Source organism: Betta splendens, chromosome 8 (genome assembly GCF_900634795.4).
Source record: "Betta splendens chromosome 8, fBetSpl5.4, whole genome shotgun sequence".
Classification (NCBI taxonomy): Eukaryota; Metazoa; Chordata; class Actinopteri; order Anabantiformes; family Osphronemidae; genus Betta; species Betta splendens.
In genome coordinates this window covers 2,955,001-2,970,470 of record NC_040888.2, presented here as the reverse complement: position 1 = coordinate 2,970,470, position 15,470 = coordinate 2,955,001, and the positions used below count along the sequence as shown (strand labels likewise).

The 15,470-nt window shown below is 50.1% G+C and overlaps 1 protein-coding gene across 2 annotated transcripts in view; it reads right to left on the bottom strand.

Moving 5' to 3' along the window:
- The window catches only part of LOC114860819 (protein kinase C beta type), a 52,552-nt gene extending 47,530 nt beyond the window's left edge, over window positions 1-5,022 (bottom strand). For both annotated transcript variants that reach the window (XM_029159731.3, XM_029159730.2), the window contains exons 1-2: window positions 4,591-5,022; window positions 3,517-3,548 (exon numbers count right to left, since the gene is read on the bottom strand). In XM_029159731.3, coding sequence (XP_029015564.1) covers window positions 3,517-3,548; window positions 4,591-4,769 — 211 coding nt within the window. In that variant the 5' untranslated portion in view covers window positions 4,770-5,022. The remainder of the gene's footprint in view (window positions 1-3,516; window positions 3,549-4,590) is intronic.
- Between the last annotated feature and the right edge of the window lie 10,448 nt (window positions 5,023-15,470).

Below are 15,470 nucleotides of genomic sequence, written 5' to 3'. Positions count from 1 at the left end.
GTGTGTGCGCGTGCGTGCGTGTGTGTGTGCGTGTGTGCCTGGAAGCGTACAGTAGCATCGCTGTGTGTCCTGTGCGTGTAGGAGGCAGGTTTTGGATCTGGAGACCTCCCGCCCACGCGGGTCGGCACCGCAGCAGCACCTGAGCGGCTGCAGGCGCTCGCTAACCGGTCGGAACCCGCCAGCGCTGGTCGCACAGGAGACGGTCCTGATGGAAGGGGAGCGGCGGCTCCAGACGCCGGGCGCTTTGTGTGAAGCCACAGAAGCTCCACTCGGAGCCCACACCAGCTCATCGCTGCCTCTTCCTCTTTGCTGCCTCTTCTTCGCTCTCCATCACCTCCCGCGTGTCACCCACCACCTCTCTGCTGGAGTGGCGCTCCCTCTCTCGCTCTCTCGCTCGCCCGCCCGTCTCCAACCGCCGCTTTAATTCACTCCCGTTTTTAGAACGGAGGCCTTGATTGAGAACATGAGCGGACGCGCTGCTCTCATCTCCCGCTCCGCGCTGAGCATTCAGTGTGGAGGTCTCTCAGCAGGTCCCACAGAGAAAACACCCTTTTTGTAGTTACAGCTCTCTGAGGACGTTTCACACGTCTTTCATCTTTCTGTTTTCTCTCCACTGTACGAGACACTTCCACTGGAACTTTGAAGGAAGCCACATTTAATGCTCCTCTCCTTCCCACTCACGTTCTCCCCTCTTTGTCGTCCCTCTACGATTTCCACCCCCAGGTTTTCCGACTAATCTCCCTCTGTCGCCTTCCTCATATCTCATCTGACCGAGCGTCTTCCTCCCTCCTTCTCTCCTCATTCACCTTTGTTCCTCGCGCTTCCTGCCGCCTCTCCCTCCGTCGCTCTCCAGCCCTGAAGGGCTAATTTGCCCATCAAGTCTATGAGACAGTGGAGAACACTCAACCGCCTGTTATGCCCTGAAAGGCTGCTCTTATCAAGACGCTGGTTAAGACACACACACACACACACACACACACACACACACACACACACACACACACACACACACACACACACACACACACACACACACACACACACACACACACACACCAGATGACGTGGACGCACACAGACCACACACGCAGTTCTTGGAAGCATCACATTACATAAGTCCCACACGGCGTCTAGCGTATGGAAACCAGCAGAAATCCAGCGAGACGCTACAGTTTATTGTTTACAGCAGCAACAACATAACACTGGAACCAGGAACCAGCGTCACACAATGAGCCTGAAATGAGCCTGAAGGCCTGCGTTTGCAGCAGCACCCTCCAAACACATTCTGCTTGTTTGCACTTTCCTCATTAATAAGTTAAATGTCTAAATAAAAAGTGTTTTGTGATTGGGTGGATTTTTTCTAAACAATACAGAGGAAACACGTTTTATTTATGGAACTTTCAGAGGTAAATGAATTCAGCTTGTGCGGTTGATGTTAACATATATTTGGGTTTTTGGGGAAGTAGCAACTGATTCTTGACCATTAATAATGGCTTGAACACATCTACAGTAAGTGATGTAATATTAATGCACGATAAACTCGATAAACTGAGCACAAACCACAGCAGATCCTGTTGAGCACGGTTGAAAAACACTGAGCTCAAAACAGCTTTAACTTCACGCAGAGAAAAAAACTGATCATTCATCACATGTCACGTAATTCCCCTCAGGGCAACTTTGCAGCATACAGACGGGCGACAGTAGTCGTCCACCAAGCGTCGTGTTGGACAGAAGCAACTGCAGAGCCACGTTTCACAGCTTAAAACCAAGCGAGGGCCCAAAAGCCAGAGCTCACTTCCTTTTTCACACACCATGAGACAGAACTGAGACCGAGAGGAATGAACGGCGCTGCAGCAAAACAGGCCGCTAGAAGAACCAAAGTCATTACGTCTAATGGCCTGAAATGAGGAAAACATATAAAGATGCAGCATCTCGATGCTCGAAGCTCGTCTCCCGTTCCTTCATGCAGACGACCTGTGGAAGCCTTCACTCTGCGTGTGACCTTGCAGAGGAATTCGCTTTCTCCCCGAGCTACGTAAATGATACTGTGTTCAGACGGGCAAACGGGTCGAAGGCCGACTCACACACACACACACACGCACACACACACGCACACATGCAAACGCACGCATGCACGCACGCACACACACACACACACACACTCACACACAGACACACATACATACACACACACACGCACACGCACGCACACACACGCACACACACACACATGCAAACGCACGCATGCACGCACGCACACACACACACACACTCACACAGACACACATACATACACACGCACACGCACGCACGCACGCACACACACGCGCACGCACGCACGCACACACACGCGCACGCACGCACGCACACACACACACACACACACGCCACCTCGGCTCCCTGCGACGCAGCCAACGCATCCCTTACAGGAAGCCATCGACTCGTTACACCAGGTAATTAGCAGCGAAGCCGCTGCTGTGCAGAGCGGCCCCGTCTCCCATCCTTCAGCGTGCGCACAGTTGCATCTGAATGTTTCACTGTTGCTAGGCGACGGGGAAAAATCCAGTCGGATGCTAATGCGAGTGGAAAAACATTGACTTCAAGCAAATTGTGAAGAAGACGGAAAACAAATATTGCACAGCACCTCGACGCTCTGATGCGCATCCATCGCGGTGGATGTTGAATATTCGTCTGCAGAGCGAGGCCGAGGTGGAGCAAAGACCTCCAATGTGCAGGTTAACAGAAAATCACCGGGTTCGTGATTCAACAAACCTGAACGTGGGTTTAACTAAATTTACTCTGACCCAAAAAATGCTTCACACTCAAAAATCAAAAGGGTTTAAAGGTTGAATCCAGACCAAACGAGGTGATTTCTGCTGATTTACTGTTAATCCCTGATTTACTGCATATTCTCCTCCTCTGTGTGGGTTTGGTTTGCGAGGAGCTCTGCACAACCTTGTTTTCATTCCCATCAACCTCCCAAAGCGCTGCAGGCCTCGCTTTGCTTGAATAAACTGCACTGGGAGCGTTTGACTGACCTGTCAAGCCCAGTGAGGCACCGAGTCCGAGTTTGGGGCTAAAAAAGGGCCAAATAACGTGAATCAGCAGAAACCCCCCATTTGTTCTATTCAGTCACTGTCAGAAACAAATGAATGTTTGTGTTCAAGAGTCTTAATGAATCAGACACTTCTGAATAAGAGCACGAAAATTAACACGCTGGCAATGAAGCGGGTAGTAAAGCGGAGAAAGAAAGAAAGAAAGAAAGAAAGAAAGAAAGAAAGAAAGAAAGAAAGAAAGAAAGAAAGAAAGAAAGAAAGAAAGAAAGAAAGAAAGAAAGAAAGAAAGAAAGAAAGAAAGAAAGAAAGAAAGAAAGAAAGAAAGAAAGAAAGAAAGAAAGAAAGAAGGACGGGCGGTCGAGAGAAAGAAGCAGATGAGAGGTGGGAAATGAGAGCAGGAACGCGGAGAAGGTGGAGAAAGCAGAGACGGCGGTGATGTGTGAGCTTCTAATTGACTTACCCTGACACTGGAATCCCTGCTTGCCAAAACCCCTGTAGACAGACGACACACGGGGTTAAATAGTGTACGCACACACACACACACACACATGAAAATGTGATCGTGACCCGAACGACGCGGCCTCAAACCACACTTGGAGCGTGGGCCAAGAGTTCAACGCACACTTGGGTCATTTTCATACTGTGGCTACAAATAGGCTCTCTCTCAGGTGGTGTAAAACCATTTGGCTGTGCTTTATCACTGTGCCCCGGACGGACAGACAGGCAGATGGACCAACAGACAGATGCCCTGATAAACAGGTCAAGCAATTACACAGTGTTCCTCTATTTAGGGTATTTGCAACCATCCCATCACACACACACACACACACACACACACACACACACACACACACACACACACACACACACACACGCAGTCTTCTGGGTCGAACCATTTATCCATTCACAAATTAAAAAGCCCGTCGCGGGTCTTAAATAACGCTCGTTTTGGGAATAGCGCGCAGTGCGGATAATAATAATCGGCGCAAATTAGGCCAAGCCGGAGCCGGAAACCCATTTAATAATGTGAGCCGAGGCCCGTAACGCTGTGTGGTGGAGCCCCGGGTGCGGACGGAGGGAGCAGGAGGGGTGACCCTGGTCCTCCTCCGCCTCCTCCGCCTCCTCCGCCTCCTCCTTTCCTTTCCTTCCTCTCCTCGCTTCCTCCTGCCTACCCAGCGGCATCAAACGGCGGTCTGCAGCCTGTTTGTGGCGCGGCCCACATATCCGCGTCTTGCTCACACACATAGCATCAACAAGTACAGGAATAAGACTGAATGTGAGGCTTATTTTCAGGACCGGCGCAGACCTCCCACTTTCTTCGCTGCCGCCGCTGTAAATGACGCAAGGCGAACACATTCAGCGTCGTTCCACAACTACCTTCTACACACACTTCTGCTCCACCGTCGCTTTGGCCTCAACTCAAGATATTTGCATCTAGTAAAATCCCTTAAATCCAACTTGGTTCGGGTTTTTTTGTGTAACGGCGTTGGTGGGAAGTGATGGAGAGGAGTGGAATGGAACGCGCGCTCCTCACCAGATGAAGTCGGTGCAGTGGCTGCAGAACGTCGGCTGCTTGAAGAAGCGCGCGATGAATTTGTGGTCCTTCACCTCGTGCACGTTCTTCTGGCGCAGCGCTCCCTGGCGCGCGAAGCCCCTCGTGGGCTGGCGGGGTCCGTCCTCCCCGTCGCTGTTGCCCGCCGCCGAGTCTGCCATTCCGTGCAGGCGCGCGCGAGTCGCTCGGACTTTACTGACCGGCGGAAGTTGGCGGTGCGCTGGTGAGGGTGAGCGGCGAAGTGGCGGCGCGCGCGCGTCGTTCGGAGGCGCGAGGCTTCGGGGCGCGCGGTGCGTTCAGCGGCGGGCGGGAAGTCGGCGGCTCGGGTTTTAGGCTTTTTTTCTCTGGGTTTCTTGTCATCCAGCGGAGTTGACTGAGCCCCGACGCGCTGCGCTCGCTCTGCTCTGCTTCCTCCTTTTCTTCCGAGCGCAGAGAGAGAGAGAGAGAGAGAGAGAGAGAGAGAGAGAGAGAGAGAGAGAGAGAGAGAGAGAGAGAGAGAGAGAGAGAGAGAGAGAGAGAGAGAGTTCAATTTCCTGTTGTACTGAACGTAGCAGGATCATCAACTTTGCCATTTTGGTGGCTGTCCATGGTTTATGGATGAGATAACTAGTAAATCATTAATGTTTATACACCAATAAAGACAGATAATTGTAACCTTAAACACACACACAGTGACAGCGTTTGAACCTCAGTCAACACATCACACATGAGAACGCAGTTTACTGCAGCTCCACCACTGAACCTGTTTCCTGTAAATAGGAGGGCGAAGGTGTGATCTCTGTCCGTCACTGCAAATAAAATCACCCTGAGAACGTCCGGCTCAAATGATTTTCTGATTCCTAAAGTTTCTGTAAACCTTTTCCAGTTTCAGGTTTTCGAGCCGAGAGCGGGACCGACGCTGACGATTTTAAAGGATCGTCATTGGCGATTGTTGGACGGATTTCACGTCACAAAGTCTTTCCGTGACACATCTGCGGTACAGTTTGAAATGAAATGAGGTGATGTGACCTCATGAGTCACTGGCTCAGCGGATGTGACGCATTAGGAGCACCTGTATCTGTACAGATCATACAGATCATAGAGGCTCATGTACTATATGTGATGCAGGGGCAGCTGTGAATGAATGGAGCCTGGCTGCACGTGTGCAAATGAAAATCACTGCAACAACTCCCAGTAGTGTTTCTCTCCCACCTGCTCTAAGGTGACATCATCTGGTTCCCAGTGCTCCCAGTTACAGTCCACACGGCTCCCATCCCAGCAGGCGGCTGTAGGTGGGATGCATTCGGCTGCAGGACACTTGAACCCGGCCCGCTTTCAGTCACACAAGCTGACGATCTGGTTCTGTTTGATGATGTATGGACCCCCCGGGGCCACTTAACTGGGGCGAGCGCGTTTGCTGGGAAGCCGGCGCCGCTCCGCTAGGATGTGGAGGAAGAGTCTCAGTGCTGAGTGTCATCTTGCCAGGGTGCACAGTTAACATGAGGCTAATGGCTAATTAGCTCTGAGGGACCACCTGACCCACAAACCAAGGACACGTTACACAGTACACTCAGTGGCCACTTTATTAGGGACACCTGAACAGTCAGTCTCTGTCCAGGTCCAAAGCACTTGATGGCGTCACCAGTGAGTGACCACCTCCTCAGTGTCCTCCACCTCTGCCTGTGAGCGGAGGGCCTTTGCAGGTCCGGTGACCTGACCCCTGACCTCTGACCCCGTCTCTGGAGCCTGGTTCCGTCCAGCGCTGGCCTCCATCACTCATCAGGAGAGATGAGGCCAGATGTTGGGGCTAATGCTCACTAACAGGCACCATTACGTAGCTTCAGCTCCTTCCTGTGCCTGCACCTCACCCCCTCCTCACCCCTCCTCACCCCCTTCCCTCTAAGAGCTGGTAAATATGGCGCGACCCTCACTGAAACCACACAGAGCTCCTTCTTCTGCTTTCACGCATTTGCATATGCGCACTTCTTCCTTCCCTTCGTTTATTTTTCTTTCTGTCTGCTGCACGAATAGTGCGCGTTTCGCAGCTCGCGCGGCCGCAGGTCCGCGGCGGACGACGCGGTTTTCAATTAGCCGCCGTCTGCGCGACCGTGAAACGTTGCAGTGAAATTAGATTTTCGCCGCGTGTGGGCGGCTGCGCGTGTAAATATAGACTTGGTCAGGGTCCAGCGCGTGCGTCTTCACCGGGAGGATGCGCAGACGAGGCCAAGGAGGAGCGGAAGGAGGCGAGAGGCGTCCGAGCAGCGGCTCCACGGGTCGGTGTCGTCCACGAAGAACTATTTTTGAAATACAAACTAGACATGGAGACACAAAGACCGGTACAGTCAGAAACAGGAGGTGGAGATTCTACATGCAAATACCACCAACAATAATGTTTGTGTGATGTTTGGCTCCCGACACGCCGCAGGACATCTCACGTCTATTATTGGACGTCGACACGTTTTCTCCCCTCGCTGTGATTCGTTTCGCCGCTGACTCCCACCGTCGGCGGCTGAGGGTGTGAACGGCGCGTGGACCTCAGCCAGAGGCTCGGCCTCACCTGTCAGAGGGGCCTGTGGGTCGAACCGAGCCCCACCCCCAGCTTCCCTCCACACCGGGGTCTTCGCTGCAGGAAGGATTTGAACATTCATTATTGACACAGTTTAAATGCAGGAGGGTTTATTTTTAAAGAAATCAAACGTTTCCGTCCCGAGACCTTTGACTCTCACTCACCTCAGGCATGAGCTCTTGGCCTGAGGGCCCATTTGTTATTCCACTACAGCAGAACAAAAGGTTCCCGTTGCCTTCACTGCCCCCTCAGAAGCGTACAGTACATACTATTAGTGATTGCTACATAAAAAAAACAAAAAAAAAAACACAGTAAGTGATAGTGAAGAGGCTGAACAACTTCCTACCTCCAGCTGCAGCCGAGTGCTGATGTCCAGCTCACATCCAGCAGAACACTCCCACACAGCGCCCTCAACGACCCCTCTCTCCCTCACGGTCCTCCCGTGTCTCCATCAGCAGCTTCTCCGCCGCCTTCGAAAACACGGGTCGATATTTATGACCACGTGGCGCCCTCTAGCGGCTGAACCGCGAGCTTCGTTGCAATACACAAACTGCTGTATCAAAGAGCTTAACCTCCATCAGCCACTAGAGGGAGTGAAACCTTTGTATTTGCTCAGTGAGGAACTGTGTGGAGAGAGATAGGTATCAACAAGATACAGCATTACGTCCCAAATACCAGGCTTTTACAATAAATCATTTACATAATGTGTGAGTTTATTCATTTATTATCAATAGGCTTTAATCACTTTATTAAATGGATCTGCAGTGTGATAATATTATTCCTCAGATAAGATAAGACAGAGAAGTCAGAGGGTTTGAAGTGGACCTGTGCAGAACGAGCTCACGTGTATGTTTGATGTCCAGTGACTCTTTCACTTCTTGCTTTTCATGATCTCAGCCAACCATCAGACCAGTTGGAAAGCCACTCCCAGACAGGTGGGAGGCCAGACATCACCGTTGTGACTAATGGTCCTAGGCGCCGCTCCATTGTGTGCGCTAAGAGGAGAATTTAAGTACAGCACATATGCTGGTATGCTCCTTAACGCCTCCTGTTGTACCGCGTCTGGGAGTATTCTGCTCCCAGCTCCACCTGGTTCCACAGGCCCGTGCTGGCGATGCCCCCCCCCCACACACACACACATACACACAGATGATAATTAAAGCACCATGACAAGCTGCTGTAACACATTTTACTCATAAAAGAGGGGAAGCAGGAAACAGTAGAAACGTTTTTGATTCATTCCTGATGATGATGAGTGTGTGAAAAAACAGGAAGTCTGTTCAATCAATGTTGGCTCTTCTATTTACTTATTTACTTTCTGGCAACATATCAAGGGCTTTTAGGGTTCTGATCAAATGTGGAGCACATTGTGGTCCTAGTGAGCTGGATTTTAATGGTTTGATCGCATGTTCCTGGTTGAATTGCTTGGCGTGAGTCACAGTCCGATAACAGACTTGACAGGGAGCCAACGGCGTGAAGCAGCTTCGTGGAATTCAGCCATCGTCTTATAATCATCTACTGCATCACTTACGTTTATTATCATTTCCCTCAGCGTCATTCTGACTAAGGTCCCATCCCATCACTGTTTTTTGTGACTAAGAAGCCGAGTCGACCTGTGTTGAGGCCTGTTGTGCCATCACGCGTCACAAAAACCGAAGCATTTAGTCCTGAAGCTGTTTTGTACACAGAGCTTCTGCTTGTGTGTGTTTGTGTGCGTGCCTCCATGTCCACTTACTGTAAATGCTTTACATGGATCCTCTTCTTCTAAAATTCTAAAATGATTTTAGAGAAGTGACATTTCCTTCTTTTCGTGCCTTCGCACCGTCAGGCGAGACAGGACGGGCAGCAAAATATTAGATCACCATAACAAGCTATTGTTTCAGTAACAGAAAGAGCTTATTCCCTTTTATTGTTAAATGACATCATGTCCATTTCATTTTTAGCTTGTCAGAATGCGAAAAGCACCGCATAGCGAAGTCAAGGGATCGTTTCTGTGCAGAAGAGATGGACTTAGTGATAAAACCCACAGTGGGTGTCAGGGTTATTGGTGTTACTGAAATAGGTGCAGCCCACAGTTAGCAATGATTCTTCAGAGGATGCGGTGTTTCCCTCGATGGGCTTCGGCTGAAAGATAAGAATAAGAGCAAGAAAACTTTAATTGCCCCTTAGTTGGGAAACGGTCTCACAACAGCACAATAAAGCACAAAACAGAGTGAAGCAACAGAAGTAGAGAAAGGTTAAGTTGGCACAGTACAACATTATACAGATGAGTGGAGTGAGTAGTGTTTGGAGTCATGGGACGGATTGTTGTATATTATATAAATATTGCACAGGTTCACATAATTGCAGAGAAGATTTTTTTTCCTACACAACCACTGATGCAGTGGGTGAGTGAGTAATGGACCAGGAGGTTCTGATTGGACAGTCTGAAGCAGCAGGTAGGAAAGATCTGTGATATCTCTCCTCCGCCATCGAGGGTGGATCAGTCTGTCACTGAAGCTGCTCCAGAGCAGACAGTAAATCCTCCAGGATGGATGTGAGTTTAGCCAGGACCCTTCTCTCCCCCACCCCCCCACCGGGATGCAGCTGCTCCAGCAGACGTACAGGACGGCTGAGGCCACAGAAGGTCTACTTCACAGAAGATGAAAGTCACGCTGGCCTGTCTACAGTAAAGAAGAAGCACAATCATTACATTACAGGGAAGCAGTTTGTTTCCAAACAGGGTGTGTGTGTGTGTGTGTGTGTGTGTGTAATTCATAGGGTTTATTGACCATGACTGAAGGCGGAGCAGCAGCATCAATGAAACCGGAGCAGCAGTCACAGGCCGGTGTGTGTAGTAAACACACTCTGCTGCAGAACTGCCGGACGGCGGGTTCAGGTCACGCTCAGGAGCCTGAACGCTTCATTCAAACCGCATGTGACGCTCAATACACTGGGGACTCGGGTTCACACAACTGGTCCAGGCTACAATAAGCATTATTTATGTAGGAGCATACAAACACAGCCGCCTGGTTTTCCTTGCTCTTCTTTCAGCAGCTTTCATCCAACACTGATTTAACGGCCACATTCAGACTGCGCCTGTAGCATTTAGCGATGGGGGCTAGCAGAGGTAGCTTCCCACCCAGAGGATGTGAGCTGGATGCTGCTGATGCTGCTGATGATTCTGCGTTTAAGGGCCCAAGCGTCTCCATGCTTCCTCCTTCACTTCCTCTTTTCCAAACAACAGCCTTTACAAGGTTCTGATAATTGGTAGTTATGGTTAAACGTTTACGAAGAATCCCTTTTAGTAGGAAATAATAAATTCCCTGAAACCGGCTCGGATCCAAGTCGTTCTTCCAGGAGAGACAATATATAGTTGGCCAAACTTTTACTTCTGAGTCAGGTCCTAAGTTTCTATTACCCTCACAGCTCTAAGAGATCAAAATGACACTGAAAGGATTTTTACCAACAGTCTTGAAGGCAACAGTAAAACCAGAGCCAATCAGGCGCGTGCTGCGTCACTTGTTGCCATGTGACCGCGACAGAGTCAACATCATGTTCGTACTTTCACTTTCATATTCCCAGAAAACCGAGCGTTTCTGCGCCAGAGGACAAGTCCACACACAGTCCTAAGCTTAAATCAAGCCCAAACACAAACCAGGACGCGCCTTATTACCTATGATTAGCAGCAGATGCGCTGTTTAGCGGGAAATGCCAGTTTCACCGGGCTGGAATCTGCCGAACCGCAAACATTGTGGGACAAAAGAACTTTTAGCAGAGTGATGGAGCTGAGTTCGGAGAAGCAGGGACGTGCTCAGACCCCAGAGAAACCCGGCGGAGGTGCCGAGCACCACGTCAGGGGCCAGTGGAGGGTTTTAGACCCGAACCCGAACCCACATGTCTGCAGTCTCCAGCAAACGCAAAGGAGCGTTAACCACAAAGCAGCAGGTGCGGCGCTCGTGATAAGCGACAGCCTCAACTGTCACAGGCATTTGCGTGTTTTACGCTGCTCGCGGTTCAGATTGATGGGGTTCGTTGGTTCCATTCACTCCAGGCAAATGCATTTTAAAGTGTGCAAAGAAGAAAGTCCAGTTCATCAGAACTTCAGTCCACGGAGCAGCTACAGTAACATGCGCTGCTTTCACTTTCATCCTGACGCCAGATAATTGTTTTGATTGTTTGATTAATTAATGGGTTGCGTGTTTTGTTGCTACTTGTAGCTGTCACGCATGTTGAGGCGCAGGAATCTGCCCGACAACCTCTCAGAGGTTCAGAGGCGAGGGTTAATGTCTCAGAGCAGAGGGGGAGGTGCTGTTGCTGATATAAAAGCAGATCGAGGCCAGACTTGAGGCCAAACCAAACTCCACAAACCAACGCTGTGAAAGAACCATCACTCATCACATCCTGCAGCGTGAGCACCAGAATCAGCATGAGTCAAACCCGGGGGACTCGTACCAACAACCCCACAGCTGCAAGCGCGCTTCCACTGCACTGCAGCGACGAACAGAACGGCCGGTTCTGGGGCCACTTGACAAAGCGCAGCTGTTCTGTCATAAACAGAAAACAAAGACTCAGTCACAGAGAATGGAACGTGTAGGAAGAACACATCAATAATTATGCCACAACAATGAGATCAAACATGGCCTCACCTGGTCTCAGCCCATCGTTTCTGGGCTGCAACTGCATAGAATCCAGGGGAGGCCTTTTACAAACCTATGCACAACGTGGGTTCAGAACCGGTTCAGAACCGGTTCAGAACTGGTGAATGTGTTCAAGGTGAAAAGTGTCTGCAGGCAGCAGAGCCGCTTCCCATGAACGCAGGGATCTGCACTTTCACTTTTAGAGGTTCACCTTCGCGCTGCTCACGCTATGAGACAATGGAAGCGAGACGGCACGACTGCATCGCGAGGGAAAAAGCCGTGACTTTGACTAGAACTGATAAGGATTCAAGGAAACGCAGGCAGCTTCCACTTTCACTCCTGCTCATTTATGTTATGACGACGATGATGAAAATACAGGAACTTCTGGGATGAATTCACAGGATCCAGACGCTGTCACAGCCTGTTGGTTCAGGTTCGTTCCACACGTAGAAACAACACAAGCGCTGAAAGCACCAGACGGATCAATTATTACCGGCGGGTTTGAACGCATCACAGATTCACCTGCAGCTCTCCTCTGGTTCCTTTAGTCTTTTTTACCACATTCAAACATCGTAAATTTGCATCATCACTAGTTTGCATTCATTATTTTAACGTCTTCTGGTAAAACGCGCCATAAAACATGGACATGTTTGCAAAAGGTCACCGATGGATGAGTCATCGGGACCTTAATGAGCGTCGCTGGGCTGATTTGCAGCCGCTTTACAGCAGCCAGCTGCACTTTGTGTTGTTTACACGATAAGCAGTTGTAATGATTATGTGGGAACTCATTTCCTCCTGGAGCGTTTCGCGCTGTCCGGCGTCGCCGCTCGCCTCAGGATGTCCCATCTGCACCGCCGCAGGCGCCGACTGCCTCGGACTGAACTCCGCCCTCGGCTCCAGCTTCATGGACCCGCGGAGGAAAAGCGCTGCTGGATGGTTTTCTGGTCCAAAGAACAGCCCAGTCGAACGGAGCAGAGGTCACGGCCGCCTTTAAAGTTAAAGCAGCGTTTTGAGCTATTGCGTCAAGCGCCGTTCAACCAGGCGGCTGCGAGCGACTTGAGGCGTTTCGAGATGAAAACCCTCACACGCTTTCACAATATGTTTGAGATATCAGAGCTTATCGGAACAATCAACATAAGAATGAAAGCAGCAAAGTGAAAGTGTGGAAGAATTTTAGATACATTTACTGTATTTCTGACCCGTCCTCAACAGCATCATACTGAAAGTACATTCTGCTATGTAGCAAGTTCTGATGACCGCACGAGCTGATGTCGCTTTCCTGTAATCCCACTTGTTCTTCTGAAATATTAAGGAAGCAATGAATCTCCCCATCAGGAACTTGTAACTCAGCGACTCAGACCGCAGACAGGCCGAACGCGTGGACGGTGACGCTCAGTGTTTGATTTGGGTTGTAAGTAAAAAAAAAGAAAGGTTGATTCATACAATGAATCAAATAGCATCTAACGTGAATAAACAAAAATGGAAGAATATGCTGAGTTTGTCACTGAGGTCAACAGGAGGGAAATTCCACCACTGAGGGTCCAGCAACAGGTTGAAAACCAGCTCTGAAGACGACGCTCCAAAAATGAGAACGTCCTGAAAAACTCCATTCACTTCAATAATGCAACTTAAAGGTGAAACGAATACAACAGACTCATTACATGCAAAGTGGGACAGTTGTGATTTCTCATAACTGAGATTATTATGGTTTACAGCTCATGAAAACCCAAATCCACAGTCAAGATTGTTGAAGTTTCAGTTATCAGAATGAATGAATGAATGAAGTTTTGCACGATTTTTTGAGTATCACCTGTAAAAGAAACTGATTGATCTACTTTGCTGGGCCAAACTGGGCCCATTGGCCCTCTAGTCACTGGTTTATTACAAACATGCAGTGAAACAAATGCTGTCAAATGACCTCCCTCCCCCCAACAACACACACACACACACACACACACACACACATACATACACACATGCGCACACACACACACACACACACACACACACACACACACACACACACACACACACACACTCCTCCATCTGATATTCGTTCGCTCTCGGGTTCAGATGAACTCTCAGCTGGTTGTGCAGGTTGAAACACCAGGTTACGACACTGCGTCCAGCTCACGTCTCCCCGTGGCTCGTCGCTGCTGGCAGTTGGCCACCGATGTTGAACAAGATCCTGCTGTGCCAGTGGTGCAATCTGCAAACCGCTGTTGTCGCCCCAGTGTTTCACGCGCCCGTGTGCTCAGGTTGCTCCGCTCTCTCCCTGTTCCACAGAAATGAAACTCATGGAGCATGCGCAGGCGAGCAACACAACACAACACAACACAACACAACACAACACAACACGCTGCTGCACGCCGCGCTGCAGATGACAGATGAGGTGTGTGACACATATGCATCCACTCAGCTCTGTCCGTTAACCCTTCGCTGACCTTCGCTGCATCGTTTGCATAGAACGGCCACAGAGAACAATGATGCAAGTGCACGAGAAAAAGCAACTCATGCAAATGCTGCTGCAGCTCTGACAGTAAACACACGTGATAATGAAACCTAGCCAGGTGCTCAGGCTAGGATTCACCCTCACTCTGATGGATGATCCTAAACTCACACACACGCATGCACAAACAGGCCCACGCAAGGAGTCTTGTTGCCACGCAGGTGACACGCGTGTGACACGCGTGTGACACGCGTGTCACCTGCGTGGCGGCGCCTCAGACCTGGTGCTTTCAATGAAATGAAACTCTCCAGACGCGGTCACGTGACCTCACGGACCCGACGCCGTCTCCGTCTCTGACCGCGACTCTGCCCGTAACTTTCTGTTTACCCGTCGCAGTCACAGACGCTGCTGCAGCTTTCATTTCTGTCTGACCGGCACCTGCACGACACAGTTTGAACAGCAGCCCTTCACAGACAGTGACGCATAGTTCAGCTTCAGTTGCAGATGGTTTCAGGTGAGCAACGCTCTGACGTGGAGGTTTCAGCAGCAGCCGCTCCTGATGCAGAAGCAGCTGATGAACATTCATTCATTCGTTATTTGGACATCATCAGACATGAGATTACGCACGAGCGTCTGTCACATGTTATAAACACGTTGGTGTCATGCATCATACTATGAACTGGGCTTTCTGTGAAGTCTGAGACGTTTAGGACGACGTGTCACATCCTCGGCTGAAGTGTTGCAACGTGTGTGTTAAGAAAGAAGCTCCGAAGCGTATAATGGTGAAAGGATCCAATTTAAATGAGCCGCTCGCAGTTACGATTAAAGGAAGGAGTCAAAGTCCCCTGGAATCAAAGCCAAGAGGTTTGATATTTAATCTGAGCCCGCTGGAAATAAAACTCCTCACAAATAATGAGCGAGAGGAGGAGGGAGCGCAGAGAGCGAGGAGCCTCGAATGAACGCGGGCTGTCGCCTGCCTTTCTGTAAACGGCCTGCTGTCATGTGGCTTTGCGGTTTTCTTGAAATTCTCCAAATAATAACAGAGCTGCGAAGAAGCGAGAGAGAGCGAGAGAGAGAGAAAGAGAGAGAGAGAGAGAGAGAGAGAGAGAGAGCGAGCGCGCGCGCAGGGGGCTGAGCCCAGCGCAGTTTCACTTTCGCTTCTGTTTCAGAGAAACTCGTTAAGGCGCTCGGTAATTCAAGGAAGCAGAGGGCGCCTCCGCGTATAAAAAGTGGCTGTTGACCGGGCTTC